Below are 16,051 nucleotides of genomic sequence, written 5' to 3'. Positions count from 1 at the left end.
AATTCGGACCCTTTGGACCAACCAAAGTCAATTTAATAATGTAATCTATCATCGTTATGACTGCTTCTGTCTTAAAAAATGTATCCGATAAAACATGTACGTTTATTTCAAATGGATGGCATACAGCGTGAAACAAGGACGACAAAACTGAGCAAAGCCGAACAAACAGGCTAGATAATAAAATGTAATCATGTTTATCACATAAACTTCAGCTGGTAATGTGTCGATTATTTTTCTGATTATAAATGTAACTTATACCACCTGACATTCTCAGCCAATCAGGAGCGTCCCACCAAAGCTGTGCCCAATCAGAATCGAGGGAGCGCTATTTGAAAGCAGCTCGTTGGGTTGTTGTTTACCTGCTAGTGTCTGTAGTTTGTGGGACTGAATCCCGTCGGTAGTTTGTCGGACTGAATCCCGTCGGTAGTTTGTCGGACTGAATCCCGTCTGTAGTTTGTGGGACTGAATCCCGCCTGTAGTTTGTCGGACTAATTCCCGGTCGGTTCTCTGTGTTCCGGTTCAACATGTCGTCTGTTGAAGTCGGAGCTGCGGTGAGTGAGCTGAGTTTAGCGGCTAGTTGTTGGAGGTCTCTGCCGGTCACCGTCTACTTCCTGTCTGTTAAATGTCCTCCCGGTTTTATTTCCTCCTCCTGTAGCAGCGGACAGCCGCAGTGAACCCGGGGAAGATGGGGAGAGCAGCCGGTCAGAGGAGAGCGGCCCTCGGAGAGATCACCAACTGCCCCGGAGCGGTCAACACGAAGGTAACATGGCGGAGCCGAACTGTAGTGAAGGAAACTAATCCAACGTCCTCCACTCTCATCGTGACTGAGAGGCCGTTTCCCTCTCTGCTGCTCGCTTGTTTCCTCAGAGGAGGGGAGCAGCCAAAGCACCAACCAAAGCCAAACCCGCTCCGGTGGTTCCTCCGCTGATGCAGCTCCAGGCAGCTGCAGATCCCGTCCCTTCAGTTTCAGAGGAGCCAGCTGACGTCTCCATGAAGGAGGACCAGCTGTGCCAGGCGTTCTCTGACGTCCTGCTCAGCGTGCAGGACGTGGACGAGCAGGACTCGGACCAGCCACAGCTCTGCTCAGAATACGTCAAAGATATCTACAAGTACCTGCACATGCTGGAGGTGAGTGTGTTCCCCCCTCTGGAAAACCTGCTGCTCATCTCCCGCCTTGTTGGGTAACGCTGTTTGTCTCCACAGCTGCAGCAGTCGGTAAAAGCCAACTACATGAAAGGTTATGAAATCACGGAACGCATGCGAGCTCTCCTGGTCGACTGGCTGGTCCAGGTTCACTCCAGGTTCCAGCTGCTGCAGGAGACTCTGTTCCTCACAGTTGCCATCTTGGATCGTTTTCTGCAGGTCGGACTCGCAGTAGTTTCCTCATTGTACAAAAATATTTGCCAGTTTTCTTTCAAGACTTGTCTAATCGTTTGAATGTTGGATTAAACTCAGATTATAGTGGCTGCCACTCAGTGAGCTTGTTCAAATAAATGACCGAAAGGATTTCCTACAGTAATGGAAGTTAACTTCCTGCTAAACTCCAGAGATGGGTGTCACTGCCAACAATTGTCACAGGAAAAGACTTTACTATAACTGTTAACGTGGTCTGGACTGTAAAGTAACCTTTCCTGCATCCTCTCAGGTGCAGCCAGTGTCTCGTAGGAAGCTGCAGCTTGTTGGTGTGACCTCTATGCTGGTAGCCTGTAAATATGAGGAGATGTATGCTCCTGAGGTCGGGGACTTCGCCTACATCACTGACAACGCTTTTACAAAGTCTCAGATTCTGCAGATGGAGCAGATGGTCCTGGAGACGCTCAAGTTTCAGCTGGGACGTCCTCTCCCACTGCACTTCCTCAGACGGGCGTCAAAAGTGGCTAATGTGAGTTTAGCATGAATGGTGTCAACTAATGAAGTAAACCACCTAAAACTGTAGTTTTTTTTTTTTTTTTTTTTTTAATAAACACAGCAGGAGTTGGCCAAAGTGCAGAAAAGATACAGACTTAGAAATGAACAGCATTTAACAGAGCAGGCCTGCTCATACTAATCAGCATTGTTTTGCTGTTTGACTGTTAATGGAACCTGTGCTTATTGGTGTCCCAAAGTTCAGCACCAACATCAGGACTTCACCTGGTTGGGGTGTAAAGGCAGCAGAGTTCTCAGTGTGTTGTGGATGTTTTTCAGTCTGATGTAGAGAGACACACACTGGCCAAGTACTTGATGGAGCTGACCATCCTTGACTACGACATGGTGCACTATCGGCCCTCTGAGGTCGCTGCTGCCTCGCTGTGTCTTGCTCAGCTGCTGCTGGAGGGGCTGCCCTGGGTGAGTGTGAACTTTCAGAACCTGGTTCAGTCTTTAGACTTTATCTCTGCTGCTGTAACCAAGCTGTGGGCCTGTTGTGCTCCTCAGTCTCCGACACAGCAGCACTACTCTACCTACGACGAGGCTCACCTCAAGCCCATCATGCAGCACATTGCCAAAAACGTGGTGACCGTGACCGAAGGGAGAACAAAGTTCCAGGTGAGTGAAACAGCAGAGTGTCTGTCTGTATAAAGAATGACTAAAGTTAACAGCTGTGTTTCTCCACAGGCTGTCAAGAACAAGTACTCCAGCAGCAAACTGATGAAGATCAGCCTCATCCCTCAGCTGCAGTCTCCACTCATCAGGAACATGGCAGCTGCTCTGCTCAACAACTCCTGAGGCGAGCGTCTGTTTCATCAGTGGACTTTTCACTTGCACTTTATTTTTAGATTCGTCACCACTGAAGAATTTTCTCAACAGGGTTTTTAATTAAATGTTTTGGGATTTATTTTATATACTTTTTTTTTTTTTTTTTTACCCCCCCGCCACACACTGCACATTGATCTGCACTGAGACAATCAAACCTCTGCTGAGAAATTGATTTCTTATGGAGGCTGTTGGCAATCAGCTTCTGATTTATCAAATCTTGGCCTCTTGTAGATTTAGTTTACATTCCTGTTTATTTAGCATTACTTGTGTTTTTTTTTTTTTTTTTTTTTTTTTTTTTTTTTTTTTATATATCCCCTGAGGTATTTTAACAAATTACCCTCTGCTGCTGAACCTCAGTGATTGCTATATGTATTCCATATGGTAATGGAGCAAAATGCTTATTTTGGGGTTTTAATGTAAAATTAAAATGGAATATGTTGACTTGACAAGTGTTTGAACAGGTGTCAAATGTCTGGCTTATTTAACTTCAGCATCTTGATATATATTTGCTCAATTGGTCATTAAAAAAAACTCAATCTGATCCCAACAAGAGCTTCTCTGGTGCATTCCTAATTTGACCACCTCAATTCCCTCACTGACTCTGCTCACTTTTAGTGTGTGTGTGTCTCTCTCTCTCACTCAGTTTTTAAAACAATGTGACCAAGTGCTCCATGTATTTAGACTCGCCATATCTCCACTCATGTCACTTTAATATTCTGTTCAGTTTAATAGGGGATAGTAGCCAAATCCTTATCTGATCATGAGTGTTGCAGATTCCTTTTGCATGGCTATCATGACAAAACATCTCTTCTCTAAATATCATCTCTATGCCTCCAGAATATTAAACATCTCAGAGAAAAATGTAGTTTCATTTGGTAAAGTCACAAAACCAACACTATCTTTTCACAGTTTATTGCTAAAGAACAAGTTTTGCTTGGTTGCGTGACAGACGACAGTAAAGCATTGCACAGTTGTTGGTGGCTGTGATTTAGTTGAAGCGGACTCGGCGCATGGAGCCCACAGTGTTGTTCTGGCTGCCCCAGTCAGAGAAGTTGTTGTAGTCACGTTTCTCCAGGATGTAATGAGGCCCTCTGTAGTTTGGCTCCTGATAGACCACCCACCTGCATGCGCACACAATGAAATCTGACCTGCAGTTCACATGTTACATGGCCTGAATCACAGTGTCTAGTCAGACTGAAGTCGGTAGAAAGAGACTTGGAAATTTAAGATTACACTTTTGAGCGCTTTCACTATTCTTCCCATAGAATATTAAATTTGGAAAAAAAAAATTTCTACTGTTTACATGTGATATGTGCTTTTTGAAGTGTTTGATTTGAGAAGTTCTATTTAAAGATAGTCTACTGTAATAGCCACTGACCATGTAGACCCCGCTTAAATGGGACCATCATTATAAAAATGAACACTGTTGTATTGAAGAACTGAAACTACAGACTGCAACATACATGAAAATTACCCCACTTTTTAAATGAAAAGTGTGGGCAGTGTCAGTCATTTTCCTATAGACTTCAATACAATCTGACACCCCCCTGCCTTTTTTTTTTTTGTTTTTTTTGTGTGTACACCCAGTGGAGTTGCCCCCTGGTGGTCATTATATAAAATGAAGGTCAAAGGCTCTTCAGCATGAGTTTCACTTTTCAGAGCCAGATTCCTCAACTGATTACCTACACCCCAATGAGTAGTTTGGTAACTGCAGACGAAACTGAATGCAGTGGCTCATGTAACAACCACAGTATTGTTGTATTATGTTCAGATAAATGTTTGCACTCACGCTCCTCCCAGAACGCGGATGGAGGCGACTCTGTTGAGGCTGTAGCGGCTCATCAGGTTGGGGATGTCATCCTGGATCTCCATCTTCTTACCAGAGAACCCAGCTCGCTCAAACAGCTGAGCCCTGGCTGGGTTGTTGTCCTGAAAGAAACACAAATATACAGACAGCTGCCAGTTAGTGTGTGTTTGTGTGGACCAAAATTGTACTTTAAATGTCTACAATAACAATTCACTGCACTTTTGGTGACTGTGTGAATTTTGTTTGGTTTCTTTTGGGGCTTCGTGTTTCCACCTGTTTGACAGAGCGGACGGAGGAAACGTGGTCCACCTGGGCACACCACTTGTCATAGCAGTTGTACTCTCCCCTGTCGCACATGTCCCACAAGTACTGACGGCCTCGGAAGTTCTCGTGCTCATAGCCGACCCATCTGTTAGAACGCAGAGAAGCAGAGGAAGGTGAGTGTAGACACAAAGACAGACACACAACAGCATCAGGAGTACTGTCAAGGTCCAAACAAACAGGATAGATTTTCAAAGTCTCAGTCAGCAGATAAGAGCTTACAGTGAAGTAAAAAAACTGAGCCTTAAAACCAGCTTTCAAAACTTCTGGAACTTAATGATGTCATAAAGCAGCCAGTCTGAAGAGCGCTTCAAATCATCTCTTCTGATTAGCTTACTGCCTTGAAATCTGAGAGAAAACATGAAAAAAAAAACTGGAGTTTGGTTCCTAAAACCACAGATATATTTCCTTATAGATATGAAACTTACACTAAAACATCAAATGTGAACCTTTAATAGACATTTAAATCTATTTTCAGCTGAAATGAGGATTTCCAGTGAGATCTGTTTGGGCGTGTGTTGGTCTCATTCAGCATGAGCTGCTCTCTGTGCTGTTTCTCCTTTGGGCAGCAGTGTGTGTGTTGCAGTGGCCAGCCTCCTGCTTTAGGTGGTGGTGTAGACTTACGCTCCGCTCTCCACCTGCACAGAATTACATCTCTCTGGGAAATTTTTGTCACTGAGCCTGGCACAGTCAGAACTCAGGTCCAGCCGCCGGCCAGCAAAGTTCCTCTGCTCGAAAAGGGTCACCTGAGGAAAGGCGAGTGGAGAGGCTGCTGTGACTTTACTGCTGAGTCAGGTTGGCCTCAACAAAGTGCGAGAGCGTTTTCATAAAGGTTACAGTAATCCTCAGCATTTGTGTCAGGCTGACAATTTGGAAGAGTGTCCAGCTTTTCTGCCTCTTAGAGAGAAGCTGTGTCATAACGGCAGCAAAATTATGAACACGTTTCTTTAAATGTTGAAGTGCGGCAAAGTGTGGAATCGTTCCCTCCACGGTTTTTATGGCAGAAGGAGGAGAAATGCAGGTTTTATTCATTTTTTGCATTCATTGCATCATGACTTATTCAGATGAGTCATGGCGCACAACCGCCTCAGACGCATCATGTAGAACGATGGTTTTAAGTAGGACGTTTGAGGTGAGCTGATCTTGCAGTCAGTCAAAGGCAGCAGCGACCTTAAAGGTGTTACCAGGTGGACTGGAAAAGCCAGACGAGCCGTTTTTTTCTGCTAAACTAAACTAAAGACTTCACACGGTTAACAACAATATGAGCATCTGATTATCTGCTATGCTAGCTCTAAGACAAATGAGCCTTCAGAGTGAGCTGGGCAAGGTTTCCTCAAACTGCCAGATTAATGAAAGACATTTTAAAAACAGAATTAGTTTTTTTCAGCCCAGTTTTCGTCTGGAATAATAACAATAATTTACTGGAATGAATCACCAACAAAATGAGATTTCCAGGACATTGGTTCTGCTTTTAAATGTCACCATGAACCAAAGTTCACTTCCTTTGTGCTTGACTGGAGGCTCATAAGTCTCAAAATCAAAACAGCCTAGTTTCTCTGCTCCTCTCTCATGTAACGGTCTCCCTTCTCTTTAAGCCAGAGCTTCAAACTGCGGTAACTCATGCATTTTTTTATTTTTTTTAACAACCTCCTCCATCATTCACCATCTAATTTTAGTCTGTTTATTTAATATACATTTCTATGCTTCCTCCTGAACTGTTAATTATATTAAAAGCTTAGCAATTAGTGATTATTCTCACATTCAATCTTAATCAGTTAATCTGATTAATTGTCAAAAAAATCAGTTAATTTCTGGAATACTCCTTTATCCTCCAGTGTCCGTACTGGACAGTGGTTGTTGTGGCTTCATTAACAAATATGGAACCTGTACAAAGAGTGGGGTCATCATGGTTCCTGTATTTACATACATTTTCTATATGGTGTGGTTCGGAAAAATAATATCTTCCTCAGTACGGGAAAAACACCCGAAAACATATCTAATGATTTTAAATGAATTGATTTATCTATCAATCAACAACATAAGAGCTTGATAATTATTGGACTCACCCTCCCACTGGACCCGTAGAAGGCACGTTGGAGCACAGACCCCAGCTTGCTGTAGATGTAGAGGCATTTTTAATGAACAAGTAATTAGACACTTGAACAACCGCAAAGGTATCTCAGAAACAAACTGTTGATAAACAAAAGTTGTTCAAGTGAAACCGAAGACTGTGGCAGATGAGGATTTCATGACTTTTGATCTGTTCCAGATCAGGGTTGATACTGATTCAGTTGTGCTTCAGTCTTTAAAAATTCAGAAACCACCATCTTACATCTACATGTGCACATCTCCTAAAACCATTCTTCACTCTCCAGGGGATTTTGGGAGGCTGATGATAGAGTGCAGAGCATGAGATCCAGCAGGAGGTGGGATGAGCCCCACCCACCTCTGAGCGGAGCGGAGGGGTGGGGTAGGGGGGCTTTGAGCCTGTGAGCCCGGCTGATGTGTGGCTCTGTGAACGTACCTGGTTTGTTGGGCTAATCCTGGGACCTTAGTAAAGATGTTCATGTCAGCTCTGCGAGGCCACAAGAAAGCCCCTTAAATACGGCGAGTTGAGGTGAGCAGACAGGTACTAGAAAGCTCAGAGGGGTTCTGCACTGCTCCCCGGGGCCCTGGTCATTCATTGATATGCTAAACACACACGGCCACACTCATGTTGTCTCCTCTGTCCACAGCAGATACACATCAGCTGCTGCAAACACTGCAACTGCATGCAGAGCACAAACAAAACATGCAAACACACATACACAATCTCACACACACAAATACAGAGCAATTGAAATGTATGAATGCAAACAGGCAACAAATAGAGCTCAGTCTCTGTTTTCACACACACACACACTCAAACTGCACACTAACATGTAGCAGAGTGCAGTGCCAACAGTTTTGGCTTTGAACAATTCAGCATTTTTTGACAACAGTACTGTGTAAACAATGCACCTTATGCTAATGGTTGTATTCATGCAGCCATTGTGCAGATCCAGCTTCAGCACACAGTATTCACTGAAGAGGTCATGACCCTGAGGGGAGCTGTACTGTGGGGGGGGGGGTGTGAAGCTATGTCAACTCTATGATCCCAAACGTATAGATTCATCTGTGTTCTAGCACATCCACCACTGCAGGGCCTGCGAAAACCTGATGGTTCAAACTGATTCTGGTTTAGCCTCAAACATCAGGCCTCAGTTTGCAGAGTGAGTAACTGAACGGGAGGAAAATCCTCTTCCATGGGACACGGTTAAAAAACGATCTGCCTTCTATGTGATGACGTCTCTACTGGTCGTAAGAAATGAGTTTATGGCCTCAGTTTCTAGGTTCAGGTCTTCTTCAAGACAAGATGATGATATTTTTTAATGTTGGTCTTCTTTAGGGGAAAATAAGACCATAAAACAGCTTTGGCTAATGGCTATTATGGGAAGCGTAATAATTATCTGCATTTAAATAGAACTTCTCAAAATCAACATTACAAAGTGCATGAAGTGAAGTGAACTAAATATTGGACATTTAATTTTTATTTTGTACATTTCCTCTGAGGTTGGATCTGTAACAGTGCGTTGTGTTAGTATACCATGCTGACAATAATTATTTTAAAATAGAACATTTCCAAGATAAAACATTTTAATAATAATGTAATTAACCTGAATCATAAAACTATAAGATACTTACATTCATACACATACATTAAAGTTTTCATTTTATATATATATAATATATATAAAACCATAACCCCTACCCTATCCCAATACATACGTGATTTTTTTTTCCATTTTTAAATTGTATTATTATTATTATTATTATTATTCATTATAATTTTTATTGTTATAATATTAACTGGAATAAAATAGTTATAGTTATATGTAACTGTTATTTTATTCCAGTTAGTATTATAAGTGTAAAGAGTAATATCACATATATTGGGATATTATGATTATTATTCCTGATATTATATCATTACCACAGTCTGTTTCACAGTCATGAGGAGACTGAACGGTGACTGGATCAGGCTCGTTAACATTAACTCTGCTTACTCTGTAAAAATCCAGCATTTTTCCAAAAGATCTGTTTGCCACAGCAAAATCACACTCACACCTCATTGACTTCAAATGGAGTGGTATTCAGTGTGTGTGTGTGTCTGTGTGCGCGCAGGGCTGATGAATAGCAGAAAGTGTCCTGGATGCTTCACTCTGTTTTGTTTCTGTAACTTTGGCAGAGAACCAGTCGGGCACAGCGACGGGCATCAGCCACATCCAGAAGCTTGTAGACGTTTCTTGCACTTTGGAGCAGTTTCCAGCTGAGACAAATGCAGCAGGTCAGACATCTATATGTGGTTGTGAGCGAGGCTGCCGGGGCTGTCAGAGACACTGAGCAAAGAGACACAAGTAGGGAGGGACAGGAGGACGGACTTAGAGGCAACATTTACAATTTTTGTCCACCTTTATTTTTTTCTTTTTTAAATCTTGCTTATATTTCACAAAACACAAGATACCAAGCAACTTGAAATGTCTCTCATCCTGACCGTGCTGGATAAGCTGGCTTACTTTCTGTCTTTGGTAGCATTTTGTGTCAGTGTGTCTCACGGCTGGCTGAAATGAAACTAGGTTCTTCTTTTCACGCCACAAAGTCGGACAATGACCTGCTGCCTTTTAAGCTGATACTTAAAGACTGATCCCTGAGGGCTTGAGTTAGGATGCTTTTACTTAAAAACCTGCAGACACCTGACACCTGACCGTGAGTTCCTTGCTGTTTGTCTTCAGGATGGGCTGGCTCATGGAGGAGTTGTACTGATAACTGTGGGATTCCTGCCTTTTACAGCTATGATGTGAGCGCTCAAATCTGGTTGATCTGTTTCTCTGCAGGTGTAACAGAAGACAAAGACCCCCCCGCCCCCCAAAAGATTAAAATGCTGCAGCGGTGTATACTGCTTGCACTGGTGCTGTGTGTTTCAGCCAGTGCCGACTTTGACTGGACGAAGAATGAGAGATCATCCTTCTACTATGGGACCTTCCCCACTGGTAGGACACACTCATGTTCTCGGCCTCGGAAACTACGGACGATAGAATGAACCAACAGGAGAGGCTTAAGAAAGGACACTGAGTGATCTTATGATCATTGTCTGCTTGTCAAATATGTGTTACTCTGCAGGTTTCTCCTGGGGAGCCGGCACCTCAGCCTATCAGACTGAAGGGGCTTGGAACATAGACGGCAAAGGAATAAGCATCTGGGATGTATTTGCCCACAAGAAAGGGAAAATATTCTCAAATGATACCGGAGACTCCTCATGTGAGGGATACTACAAGTTCAAGGTGATGTGCAGAACAGACAGTAAACCTCCACTCATAGCAAATGTTACTGTGTCTGCTGGACGAGCTGCTAAATCTAAAGCCGTTCACACAGATTTTTTCCTCAGGATATCCTGTCCATTATTTTACGTACATCTCTCCATATGTTCTAGCTTTGTAAATATTGGTGCTGTTTTCCACTGGTAATTGGAAAATAAGCTTCCTTCCATTTGTGCTAGATATGTCTCAGTTCCTTCTCTCGGGGCGAGGTCTAACGGAGGTGTTGTCCTTCATGTCCATTGTGGACAGGCCAGGCAGAGGAGGTCACATTTTCAGGCCCCCCATGAAGGAGCCTGTGAAATAGGACAGTCTAGTTTCACTGGCGTGACGTAGTTCGACTTAAGATGCAGCCTCTGGCAAATAAATGTACAGAACTGTATCTCTGTTTCGTCCTGATGATGATCTGAAAACACTTCCCACTTCCTGTTTGTTTTGAAGGATGACATCACCTTGATGAAGGACATGAAGCTGAATCATTATCGTTTCTCCATCTCCTGGCCGAGGATTCTACCAAGTGGACTGAAAAGTGAGCAAATGCCTCATCTTTCTGTTTATTCTAATCAGTGAACAAACAGTTTGTCGACCCCTGAAGTAGTCCATCAATAACTATTTTAAACAAATCACTAAATCATTCTAGAAATTCCTAAAGTAAACATGCTGACATTTGCCTCCAGCTTTTTAAATGTCACATTATAAATTACATCTTGGATTCTGGGAACTGTGATCAGTGTTATTCTCATTTTCTTGACGACACCATGAAAACTGAAACAAATGAGCTTCTGTTAATCCAAAAGTAAGTCGATAGTTAAGTTTTATCTGATTAGATGGATATTGTCATTAATGCTCTTTCAGGTGAACACATCAATGAGAAGGGCATCAAATATTACGACGAGCTGATCAACATGCTGCTGGAGAATAAGATCACACCGGTTGTTACCCTGTACCACTGGGATTTACCTCAGGTTAGCACTGAATTTCATCAACCTTTTATCTGACTGGAAGCTCCAGTGTGGACGCTGACAGCGTGTTATTCTCCGTTCCCCCGACTGTTCAGGTGTTACAGGAGAAATATGGCGGCTGGCAGAACGTCAGCATGGTCAACTACTTCAACGACTTTGCCAACTTGTGCTTTGAAAGATTTGGGAACCGAGTGAAGTACTGGATCACGTTCAACAACCCCTGGGTGAGTGCGGCTGAAGAGGAAGGCTGCGTTCACAGCTCTGTGGCCTCTGCGCTTTTATCTCACCGAGTGTCGTCTTATGCTTTCAGTCCATCGCTGTGGAAGGATTCGAAACAGGGGAACACGCACCAGGGCTGAAGCTGAAGGGAACAGGAGCTTATAAAGCTGCTCACCACATCATCAAAGTAAGATGACAGAGAATCCTGTAAGTTTTAACAACTAACAGTCCAAAGTAATCAGTTTTACTGCTGCATGTGAGCCAGTGTCGGTGAAACAAATTAGTAATCAGTAAGTCACATTAGCACATAGTAGTTTTCAATATCTTTAAACATGTTGATACCTACAGTGTTATTTGGAAAATAAGCTTCCTTTTATTCAACATGGTTATGTCCCAGTTCCAATGAATACGTTAAACAGGCTGCCACCTCAGGCTCTGCTGTAGCTTATAGAGCAGGAGCTGGACAAAGTTACACCCAGTGGAGCGAAATGCGACCTTACATCTGACCTCCAATTCATGAATGTGATGGATTCTGTGTCTTAACTTCCCCTTTTTTGATTTACGAGTACTGGTATTGATTTGGTAATGTGATTCATCATTTACATACTTCATCAAGCAAAAATGCCAGCATTTGTTTTACATCGCTGTCAGAATATGACGTATTTTCATGTATCTTAACAAGTAATTTTATTCATATTTTTTTTAGCATTGATTAAATGGATCTTCCAACTGCAACTTTTTAAAGGAACATCATTGTGTCTTCTACAGTTTTTGAAACATTCATTAAATAAAATAAAATAACTGTCCAAACAACACAAAACAAGAAAAAGAAAGGGAGAGAAGCCTGATAAAACTAGGATGTGTCCTTGAATGAGCTTGTCACAAACACAAACAAACATCAACACAATATGTTTTATATTATTGCGGTTTGGGAAATTGGGAAAACAGCTACAACAAACTGACAGCAGAAGACAACTTTTGATGAAAATGTGAAAATTTCAAAAAGTACTTGTGGGACTCAGGAGGCCGATGCTGGTTTTACACTGTCAGCGTGCTGCAGTGCGTTGATACTCTGGATTCTGACCACCTTCACACAGCTCGAAAACAAAGCTGCACAGGTTAACAGGTTACACCTGGTCTGCTTTTGAATAGGTTATTATAATGTTATAAAATTAATGGGTTCGAATCTCCTGAACCGCTTTAAAGAGGCAGATATTTAACACTTCCTTTCTGTGATCATAACAGGCACATGCGAAGGTTTGGCACACCTATGACGTGCAGTGGAGAAGCAAACAAAAAGGTAGAAAGTGTCTTTTCTTTTTTTTTTTTTTTAAGTCAAACTTAAGCATCCACTTTGCTGGACAGTGACGTTGTTGTGTGTGTCCAGGCCTGGTCGGGATCTCACTAACAGCTGACTGGGGGGAGCCTGTGGACATCACCAACCAGAGGGACATTGAAGCAGCAGAGAGGTACATCCAGTTCTACCTGGGCTGGTTTGCTACGCCCATCTTCAACGGAGACTACCCCCAAGTCATGAAAGACTACATCGGTACGTCATGGTCACCTTCTGAGAGACAAAGGTTGGGGGTTGGCACAAGAACATCGAGGAGGCCAACATGGTCCGGAACAGGAAGTAGCTAGTTCAGCCCCCTTTGCTAGCCAAGTGTCTATGCTGATTGATTTAGACTATTACATCCTGGACGGTTCCCCAGTCCATCACAGGGACAACATAGAGAGATCAACCACCATTCGATTTAGAGTCCAGTAATCTAATTAACTGGATTAGGTTCATTTAAAACTAGAGGAGCGTGAGGATGCAGAGGGAGGACTAGCTGGTGGAATACCAGCAGTCACAGGGAGAACATGCAAACAGATTACAGACCTGTTTATAATATTCTTGCTATTAGAGTGCTAACTACTGTTCCATAACGCCATCCCTTACCTAAACCAGTGGACCAAAGAAAACACAAAAACATAAAGATAGACAGATCCACATCCGATAAAACATCTGCTTTTTGACTTCTGAAAGTTCGAGTTCACTTTGATTGGAAATATAGTCCAAATGAACTATTACCATCATTTTTATGTACACAGAAAGCCCCGCAAAGACTGTGAGGGTTTCCTGGATCTTACTTTGAGAACAATTCAGCCTACACCTGAAAACCTAAAAACAATCATGTTTTAGCTTCACCACAGAGTCTTTGAACTTCCCTCTGTAGGCAGGAAAAGTGGCCAGCAGGGCCTCGGAGCTTCACGGCTGCCCGTCTTCTCGTCTCAGGAGAAGAGCTACATCAAGGGAACCTGCGACTTCCTGGGCCTTGGCCACTTCACGACTCGCTACGTCACACAAAAGAATTACCCATCAGGCCTCGGAGACAGTTACTTCACAGATCGTGACCTTGCTGAGTTGGTGGACCCACAGTGGCCTGACCCCGGCTCTGAATGGCTCTATTCCGTTCCTTGGGGCTTCAGACGCTTGTTGAACTTTGTCAAGGTACAAAACTGTGGTTTACAACTGTGTAAGATTTACAAAAGATACGCAGAGAAGCCTGAGAGAGGAAATAAAAAACCAAACTGCGATGAATTTTGGTGCTTCAAGCCACAAATATACCTTCTTATGGACCATTAATGGACCATTAATTCAATTCTCTCACCACTCTCCAAGTAAAAGTTCAGACTTGGAGTGCATAAACAGAGTTATTGCAAACATGTCACATAAACATATTTGACACTTTATAAACAGGAAATAAAAGGCAATAACAGGAAATGTGTTGTAAATAACTTGAATGTACTGCGACATCTCTCCAATAGACTCAATACGGAAATCCCATGATCTACGTGACAGAGAATGGCGTGTCAGAGAAAATGCTCTGCACCGATCTCTGTGATAACTGGAGAATGCAGTACTTCAAAGACTACATCAATGAAATGCTCAAAGGTGAAATGCACAGAGAACACAAAAGAAAAATGTCGCTGTCTAAAAGTGAATTAAATGTGTCTTTTTTATGCTTTTGGTCCATTTTGCAGCGATTAAGGATGGGGTGAACGTGAAGGGCTACACGGCATGGTCTCTCCTTGACAACTTCGAGTGGGACGAAGGATTCTCTGAGAGGTTCGGCCTCTACTATGTGGACTTCAGGAACAAGAACAAACCCCGCTACCCCAAGGCCTCAGTCCAGTTCTATAAACGCATCATCAGCTCTAATGGCTTCCCCAACCAGAGAGAGGTAAACAGTACAACAAAACACCAGGTGTTAGAAATCCCCCTGCAGATGATATTTAACCGTGAGACTTTTTTTTTGCAGGTGGAGAGTTGGAAGAGGAAATCTGTGGAGACCTGTTCCTCCAGTAACCAGCTCCTGGCTGCAGGTCAGTAACATTAAGTGTAAGCTGTGAGAAGCTAGGCGGGGCCAAACAAAGGAAAATTCTGCCTAAGGCTTGTTATTCTGCTCTCTAACAGGGTTTTTCTTTGTTTTGCCCCTCCAGCTAGAAGAAAATCCCAGGGAAATCAGGAACATGCAGGAATGCAAAAGGCTTGGCCAGTGCATGATGAAGTTTAGGTATAAGGGTTGAATAGGCAGGGTGTCCACCTTCACTCAGCTACTGTACTATAAAAATAAGACAAAGTAAATATCCACTTTTTTTGCAGTCAACTTTGTTTATGAAAAGGCCAAATCAACAACGTGTGAGTCGGTCTATCAGTGCGTCCCACCAAAGTACCAACCCTCTTCAAATTCACTCCTCCTCAGGATAATGTTTCTTCTGTTTTCAAACAACCAAGATGGCCGACAGACAAGTTATAAGGTCAAGGCTTCAAAACAGCAGATTATAAACTAATCAGTGGTGTCACAGAAAAGCTGACACTTGGTGATAACCATAAGTTTTGTGCCGCAGCAGTAACATTTTTACTAAAATGTTAAGGAACATTTTGGTAAAAAGTGAAAATTAAATACAAAAATCATTCCACCTGAATTTGCAATATCTGTCAACATAAATACCAAACTCCACTATTTCCTTTTGAAGATGTGAATCATTAAAAAAAGTCTACTCACAAATATAACGTTTCTGTTTTGAAAATGTAATTAATTTTCTTAAACAGCTGCTGGAAAATGTTACTTATACAAGAAAAGCATTTATTAAAAACTATTGTCAGCAGTGGATTCATGGTTGACAGTTGCCCACTAAGCCCCGAGCTTTGATCCTGCCTCAGGTCCAGATGCTGAGCCCCGATGCTGTGAACTGAAACATTAACACACTTCTACTCACAGTGCAATTCATGTTCTAGATCCGCTGATCGGCCACATGGAGATGGTGACAGAGATTGTGGTTCCCACTGTTTGCACACTCTGCATCCTTCTCAGTGCCGTCTTCCTCATGTTCCTGCTGCGTGGACGACTCTGAGGAGCACACATAAACACACAAATACACTTGCAGACAGTGATATACAAAGTTTTTATTTATTTATTTATTTATTTATTTACTGTCAATGGCCTTGAAGCTGAAGAAATGAACCTGAGAGTGACTCCACTACTGTTAAACTTCATTCTGTTGGAGCTTTGTGTTGATTTAACTGTCCTGCTGTTCTGTTTGGAGTAAGCACTTTTTTTTCAGCTTGT

At 42.6% G+C, this 16,051-nt stretch overlaps 3 protein-coding genes across 3 annotated transcripts; 2 read left to right on the top strand and 1 right to left on the bottom strand.

The window, feature by feature from the left end:
• The first annotated feature begins 341 nt into the window (after positions 1 to 341).
• Positions 342 to 2,821, top strand: LOC115040889 (G2/mitotic-specific cyclin-B2-like). Its single transcript, XM_029498006.1, has 8 exons — positions 342 to 551; positions 656 to 760; positions 868 to 1,128; positions 1,204 to 1,362; positions 1,646 to 1,882; positions 2,185 to 2,325; positions 2,413 to 2,523; positions 2,593 to 2,821. The coding sequence occupies exons 1-8, from the start codon at positions 525 to 527 to the stop codon at positions 2,701 to 2,703; spliced, it is 1,152 nt and encodes a 383-aa protein (XP_029353866.1). The 5' UTR covers positions 342 to 524; the 3' UTR covers positions 2,704 to 2,821.
• Positions 2,822 to 3,721: 900 nt separating this feature from the next.
• Positions 3,722 to 7,429, bottom strand: crybgx (crystallin beta gamma X). The gene is made up of 6 exons (XM_029498728.1): positions 7,386 to 7,429; positions 6,928 to 6,976; positions 5,486 to 5,607; positions 4,814 to 4,949; positions 4,523 to 4,662; positions 3,722 to 3,854 (listed from the first exon to the last, which is right to left on the bottom strand). Exons 1-6 carry the CDS (start codon positions 7,427 to 7,429, stop codon positions 3,722 to 3,724), a joined length of 624 nt encoding a protein of 207 aa, XP_029354588.1.
• Positions 7,430 to 9,818: 2,389 nt separating this feature from the next.
• lctla (lactase-like a) lies at positions 9,819 to 15,836 on the top strand. Its single transcript, XM_029498727.1, has 13 exons — positions 9,819 to 9,930; positions 10,061 to 10,221; positions 10,696 to 10,783; positions 11,110 to 11,219; positions 11,312 to 11,440; positions 11,527 to 11,622; positions 12,681 to 12,735; positions 12,823 to 12,984; positions 13,655 to 13,929; positions 14,247 to 14,373; positions 14,463 to 14,662; positions 14,741 to 14,804; positions 15,721 to 15,836. Exons 1-13 carry the CDS (start codon positions 9,819 to 9,821, stop codon positions 15,834 to 15,836), a joined length of 1,695 nt encoding a protein of 564 aa, XP_029354587.1.
• The last annotated feature ends 215 nt before the right edge of the window (positions 15,837 to 16,051 follow it).

This window comes from Echeneis naucrates, chromosome 3 (genome assembly GCF_900963305.1).
Source record: "Echeneis naucrates chromosome 3, fEcheNa1.1, whole genome shotgun sequence".
NCBI classification, from domain to species: domain Eukaryota; kingdom Metazoa; phylum Chordata; class Actinopteri; order Carangiformes; family Echeneidae; genus Echeneis; species Echeneis naucrates.
The sequence above is the reverse complement of the archived record's forward strand: the minus strand, read 5'-3'. Positions and strand labels throughout refer to the sequence as shown.